This window comes from Condylura cristata, unplaced genomic scaffold (assembly GCF_000260355.1).
Source record: "Condylura cristata isolate star-nosed mole 26May11 unplaced genomic scaffold, ConCri1.0 scaffold00008, whole genome shotgun sequence".
Taxonomy (NCBI): Eukaryota; Metazoa; Chordata; class Mammalia; order Eulipotyphla; family Talpidae; genus Condylura; species Condylura cristata.
The window spans coordinates 21,048,013-21,054,345 of record NW_004567109.1 but is presented as its reverse complement, the minus strand read 5'-3'; the positions used below and the strand labels follow the sequence as shown (position 1 = coordinate 21,054,345).

The 6,333-nt window shown below is 54.5% G+C and overlaps 1 protein-coding gene across 1 annotated transcript; it reads left to right on the top strand.

Annotated features, from left to right (window-relative positions):
• Positions 1 to 1,397: 1,397 nt before the first annotated feature.
• Positions 1,398 to 6,333, top strand: MYCL (v-myc avian myelocytomatosis viral oncogene lung carcinoma derived homolog). Its single transcript, XM_004678839.1, has 3 exons — positions 1,398 to 1,478; positions 1,833 to 2,337; positions 5,262 to 6,333. The coding sequence occupies exons 1-3, from the start codon at positions 1,398 to 1,400 to the stop codon at positions 5,858 to 5,860; spliced, it is 1,185 nt and encodes a 394-aa protein (XP_004678896.1). The 3' UTR covers positions 5,861 to 6,333.

Sequence of the window (6,333 nt, the reverse complement as noted above, 5' to 3'; positions counted from 1 at the left end):
GGTTAGGGGGGGAAATGCTAGTAGGAAGACAGCAACCTCTACTGTGTGAGTCCCTACAGCTCTTTCCTCTGGAAGCGGTTCTCTGACACTCTCCACCGCACTCTGCCTCATCATCCTCTGCGCGGGTCCTCTGCTGGCGCCCTTGTGTTCTCAGTCTCCCAGCTCAGATGCGCCCACTCACCTTCGCCCACACTCTACCCTGAGTCTCTGCCATCAGGCACCTTACAAGACCACAGGTGTGGATCATAGATAGTAATGGGGGGGGGGAGAGGAAGCTGATAACTTCCATTACACTGTGTAATTTAACTTTTCCTTTTCCACGGAAGGTAGTTTGCGTAGGTGATGCAAAGGTGTGTGCATTCATCACCTTGGGCAGAGATGCAACTGCAAGCATTGTCCATTTTACAGAAAAGCAGAGGATTGAAATGACCTGACACCACAACTAGAAAGTGGCAAAAACAACGGTTTAAAGTTTCCAGACTTCATCTCCCCATTCTCTTTCCTTTATTAGCAAAGCTCTTACAGAATGCTTTGTAAGAAAGGTGAGTGTCCGTCCTGTCCTGATGCTGGGAGAAAATTCTCTTCAATGGCATTAGAGGTTAAGTTTTTGCCTCTTCTCCGGGCCTAGTTCTCATCTCTAGATACTCTTCCCCCTGCCCCCATACTATGTCTTCCTTAAATCCTGACGACTGTTAAATCAGACTGAGGCTTAGGAAGATTAAGTTTCAGTTTCCAGAGTCTGAAGCCTCCACCTCACTTCTCTGTGCAGGTTCAGTCGACCCTGCTAAAGAAACTTGCAGACCAGGGAGGAAGCAAATGCCCTTGTCCAGTCCCAGTTCAAGGCTGAGGGCCGCCAGGTGGCGCGGTGGAGGTGTGCTGGTCCCCATCTCCCCCAGCAGAGAGCTAGACACACCTGAGCCAGGTGGCGAGCCCGGGAAGTAGGCGGTGGGTGAGGGAAGTAGCCCAGAGTGGGCTTGGAATGCAGCTTTAGTTAGGCCTGCTGAGGATCGCCGGGGCCCCACTAGAGTCACGCCCCCACCGGGCGAGCGTCGGGCCACATCAACTCCCCAGAGTGCAATTCATTTTGGGGGGGTACAAGGAATAAATTAAGTCGAAGGAGAGAAGCCAGGCGAGGTGAGGCGGAGCCTCCATCGCCCCCACCTGTCGGCCGCGGGAGGGGGTGGGGCGGGGGCGGGGCTTGTCACGCAGGGCCCGCCCCGGTCCCAGACCCCCGGGCGCGCGACGAGATATAAGGCAGCCGGGAAACAATGCGCTTGCAACTCGCGCTCCCGCGCCGATCCCGGGAGCGTCCGGGCAACTGTGCGCGAGCTAGGGAGGGAGCGCGCGCGTGGAGGGGGGCGCGCTCTTGGGTGCGGGCCGCGCGCTAGGCGGCGCGCATGTGCGTGTGTGCGGGCTGCCGGGCTGCCGGGAGCCGGCGGCTAGCCGGTCCACTCCAGGTGGCTGGCGGCCGGAGCGAGGTGAGACTGGGGGCGGTCGGGAGACCCGCGCGGGTCCCGAGGGGCGGGCTGCAGTCTGCCTTCTGGGTACCGCGCGCCCCCGTTAGGCCCGGCCGGGCCCCGGGAGCTGCGCTCCGGGCGACGCTGGCAAAGTTTGCTTTGAACTCGCTCCCCGCAGCCTAGTCCGCGCGCTGTGAGCGGCTTCTCTGGGCCAGCTGACCCAGGGCCGGGCTCCCCGGTACGCGAGAGAAGGGCGCAGGCTGCAAGCCGGGAGGTTAGGAGGACGAAAGCCCGACACCCTGCTGTGCTGGGGGACCAGGGACGCCCCTCTCTGGGCCCGCACCTCAGCCCGCACGTCCCCCTTCCCTCCCGCAGGGAGTGGACATGGACTTCGACTCGTACCAGCACTATTTCTACGACTATGACTGCGGGGAGGATTTCTATCGCTCCACGGCGCCCAGCGAGGACATCTGGAAGAAATTCGAGCTGGTGCCGTCGCCCCCCACGTCGCCGCCCTGGGGCTCGGGTCCCGGCGCCGGGGACCCTGCCACTGGAATTGGTCCCCCGGAGCCATGGCCCGGAGGGGGCGCCGGGGACGAGGCGGAATCCCGGGGCCACGCGAAAGCTTGGGGCAGGAACTACGCCTCCATCATCCGCCGTGACTGCATGTGGAGCGGCTTCTCAGCCCGTGAACGGCTGGAGAGAGCCGTGAGCGACCGGCTAGCCTCCGGCGCGCCACGGGGGAACCCACCCAAGGCGCCGGCTGCCCCGGACTGCGCTCCCAGCCTCGAAGCCTGCAACCCGGCGCCCGCTGCACCCTGCCCGCTGGGTGAGCCCAAGACCCAGGCCTGCTCCGGGTCCGAGAGCCCAAGCGACTCGGGTAAGGACTGCCCTGAGCCATACCAGAGGAGGGCACCCCTTGGGTGGCCAGAGCGCTGCCACTGTGTGAGGCCAGGCACTGGGTCTTCCTAAGCCCTTCCGGCCACCTCCCCCTTTCTCTAGCCGATGCTGCCGGTGTAGCCCCCAGCGGTGTCTGTCTCACACGTGGGTGTGTTAGTAAACAGTTTGAAGAAGTGGCGTGGGAGCCAGAGTCCCTTTGATGATCACTGGAGCCCCAAGGGACTAGGGAGACAGGGAGGCTTGGCGCTTAGAGGATGTTACTGGGATTGGACTGCAGGGGTTTTCTGTCCTGGGGAGGCTGGAAGAGGCCCCTTAAGGGTCAGTCCAGGCTTGAGTTTATTGTTGCTTCCTCTTTCCCTGGGAAACTCACAGTCCCCTAGGAACCTTTTGTGCAAAGCCACAGCATTCATCCTTTAAAAAACAAAACAAAACAAAAAAACACCAAAACTTGTCTCCTGCCTGTTTTGACTAAAAATGCAGATAATGCCTTCCCCTTACACCTTTTATCTCTTACCATTTATACATCCACACCTTCACCCATGAGACTGGTACTGGAGGGGTGGAAAACGCCCCCATTAACAGATGGAAAAACTGAGGCTTAGAAGTAGGACATCACTAAGTTAGACCCAGCTTTCTCTCACCTAGCCAGCTTCTTTTTCCCAACCCACCATCCCAACCAGGCACTTACTCCTCCATGTTTGAGGGATACTGGGATAGCTTATTGAGAAGGGTTATACTTACCTTGTTGCTATAGCCTGAGGTGTGAAGGTGCCCCTGTAGTGGCTCCCAGTTAATCTGAGAGCCTCAGCTGCTTCCTTGCACTCAGCAAGGCCAAGCTTTGCACTGGGTGCCGGAGTAGGAGATATGGAGCCTCAGATCCCTCTCCCATCTGTGAATGCATGAGTGAACCTCACTGAGGACAGACTTCAGCATCCTGTGCCACTAGACGGCCTTCCTAGCCCAACCTCAGACCTCGGAACCCACGACAAATGCTGGACTGGATGCTTGTATAGGATGCCTACTGAGACTAGCAGCAGATAAGGTAGAACAGAGGTAACTCCCTGTAGCATATACAAATAACTTACATGACCATTTGAGGTGGAACTGGGGAGTACTGGGGTGTGGATGTTGTCAATCATTTAAGGGGAGAAATAAGGATAACAAGAAAAATTAAAAGTCACTTTTCCCCCATCTATTGTGTTCAGATCATTTTTAACCTATTTACTTTCTGCACCAAGAGGTTGTGTTTAATGGCTGGAATAGGCATGTTGAGATCAAGGAACCAATCAAGATGTATCTCAACAAAGGCTGATGGAGTGGGAGAGTGGAAAGAGTGTTATTTTAGGAGTTTAAGAAAAACAAGATCTTAGTTTTGAGATCCATTAACATTACAAAGGTTATGTGTGGACTTGGATGATCTGGGTCTGTTTCTCTTTGCACGTGAGAGGGTTGGACTTGATTGGAAAACTAAAGACATTCCCTTGTCTGGGTAGTTTGAGACTCTCTTTGAAACTGAGAATAGTGGCTTCCATTATTTCTTTAGGCAGAGCTCTCCCAGTCAATGTTAAACATTGAAATATTAAAGGTTTGGGACGTGAGTAAGCATATTGAGTCATTTTCTGACCTACTGTCTAACCTGAACCTGTTTGCTAGCTCCTGGTTCACTCACAGGCCACATGGCCCAGAACAAAATGCAACAGATTGCAAACAATGAGGGGGGTGGAGAGAGTGACTGACGGTAAACCTCAGCCAATCCGGGCTAGGGGCCGGGTGAAGCTGCATTCCAAACAGTGCTTAGCCAGCCAATCACAGTCATTGAGGCCGGGAGGGCTGAATGGTCAGGTTTTATTAATGGAGAAATAATGCGATTGTCCACACAATGGAAGCCTTACTGACAAAGGGTCTCAAGCATCCTGATATGCAAACGAGGCCGAGAACTGAGCTCTTCTGTTGTCAGGCTGAAATGTATGAAGATGGCCTTCTCCGTGGGGCCGGCGAAATGTGTGAAGCAGGAAGATTTTCCCCCTAATTGCCCCATTCCTGGTTGGGATAACTTAAGAGACCTCTAAGCCAGGGATAACGAGGGTATGTCCAGGTGTCTCCAGGTCCTTGGTGTTTTGGTCGGTGAATCTGACCTCCCATTGCTCAGCTCCTGCCCCAGCACAGGTAGCTTGGCCATGGTCGATATCCTTTGTGAAGTTCCTGCTGACCTGCGAATACCAATTCAACCTTCTGGTCCAGGAAAGGGGGTGGGGCAGGCGACCTATAACTGACAGATGACTTTAGAAACCTATTGAACCCAGGAGCAAAATGCTCCTAAGGGATACCCAGGCCCTCCCCTTTGGGTGAGAAGGGATGAGTTGTAGCCCTCCCTCTTCTGAACCTTCAGCTGAAAGGGATAGTGGAATAGAGAGGTGGGGGAATAATAGGATTTATAACTTGTGAAAAGTAACAATTCCCCAAGTGCAGGCTGTGCTGGGCAGGAACAAAGGGCAGCTCTGCCCACAGACCCCTCATTTACAATTCTGATGGGGCATGAAAGAGCCCGACTGGGGAAGATCTTTATAGCTAAACTTTGTCCCAGGCCATAGCTCTTTTTCTCCATCCCCTCAGTGGGGGAGGGGAGAATCTGTGCAGACTGGGGGCTGTTGGCTTGGGTCTGCCTTTTGTTCTTATCTAAGCCTTGCTGTGCAAAAGGAAATTGGAGAGTATTTTCCTTCTTGCTTATTTCCCCTCCTTTCCTTCACACTGCTCTTAGCCCATTATAAATGAATCCACTGTCTTACCCCTCTTTCAATTTATTTTTATCTAAATCGGGAAAATGTCACCTTTCCCAAGCCCTGGCAGAGGATCTATGTACGTGCGTCTCATGGTGTGTGTTTCTTCTCTCCATCTCTTGGACAGAGGGGGAAGAAATTGACGTTGTGACAGTGGAGAAGAGACAGTCCCTGGGTGTCCGGAAGCCGGTCACCATCACAGTGAGAGCAGACCCTCTGGACCCCTGCATGAAACACTTCCACATCTCCATCCATCAGCAACAGCACAACTACGCTGCCCGTTTCCCCCCAGAAAGCTGCTCCCAAGTTGGAGCTCCTGAGAAAGATTCCCAAGAAGAGGCTCTGGAGCAAGGTGCTCCAGAGGAAAAGGAAGATGAGGCGGATGAAGAGATAGTGAGCCCCCCACCTGTAGAAATCGAAGCTCCCCAGTCCTGCCACCCCAAACCTGTCAGTTCTGACACTGAGGATGTTACCAAGAGGAAGAATCACAACTTCCTGGAGCGCAAAAGGCGGAATGACCTCCGCTCTCGGTTCTTGGCCCTCAGGGACCAGGTACCCACGCTGGCCAGCTGCTCCAAGGCCCCCAAAGTAGTGATCCTGAGCAAGGCCTTGGAATACTTGCAAGCCCTGGTGGGGGCCGAGAAGAGGATGGCCACAGAGAAAAGGCAGCTTCGATGCCGGCAGCAGCAACTACAGAAAAGAATTGCATACCTAAGTGGCTACTAACTGACCAAAAGCCTGACTGCTCTGTCTTACAAAGACCCAACTTTATTTTTTCACCTTTCCTCTCCCCCTTAGTAATTTGCACATTTTGGTTATGGTGGGACAGTCTGGACAGTAGATCCCAGAATGCATTGCAGCCAGTGCACACACAATAAGGGCTTTTGCATTCTTGGAAACCCTGAAACCCAGCTCTGCCTCATCCCTGACTCACGGGAGCGCTGTGTCTTCTCTGGCGCCTCTGGCTTCTCGGGCAGGCAGCTGACTGAGGAGCCTTGGGGGCTGCCTAGCTCACTAGCTCTGAAGAAAAGCCTGACAGATGCTATGCAACAGGTGGTGGACGTTGTTGTTGGGGGCTCCAGCTTGCATGAAATCTCACACTCCTGATGAGCTTAGGCTGGGAAAGGATGCTCCCCCTGGTGTCTCTGGGGTGATGCTAGGACAGCTGGGCCTGGATGCTCTCTCAGAGGCTCCTTTTT

What these genes read in the sequence shown, in the direction of transcription:
- MYCL (XM_004678839.1), top strand. Translation starts at nt 1,398, where the DNA reads ATGTGCGTGTGTGCGGGCTGCCGGGCTGCCGGGAGCCGGCGGCTAGCC. An exon ending in TGGCTGGCGGCCGGAGCGAG is followed by an intron (nt 1,479 to 1,832) that starts GTGAGACTGGGG and finishes TCCCTCCCGCAG; the next exon opens with GGAGTGGACATGGACTTCGA. An exon ending in CGAGAGCCCAAGCGACTCGG is followed by an intron (nt 2,338 to 5,261) that starts GTAAGGACTGCC and finishes TCTCTTGGACAG; the next exon opens with AGGGGGAAGAAATTGACGTT.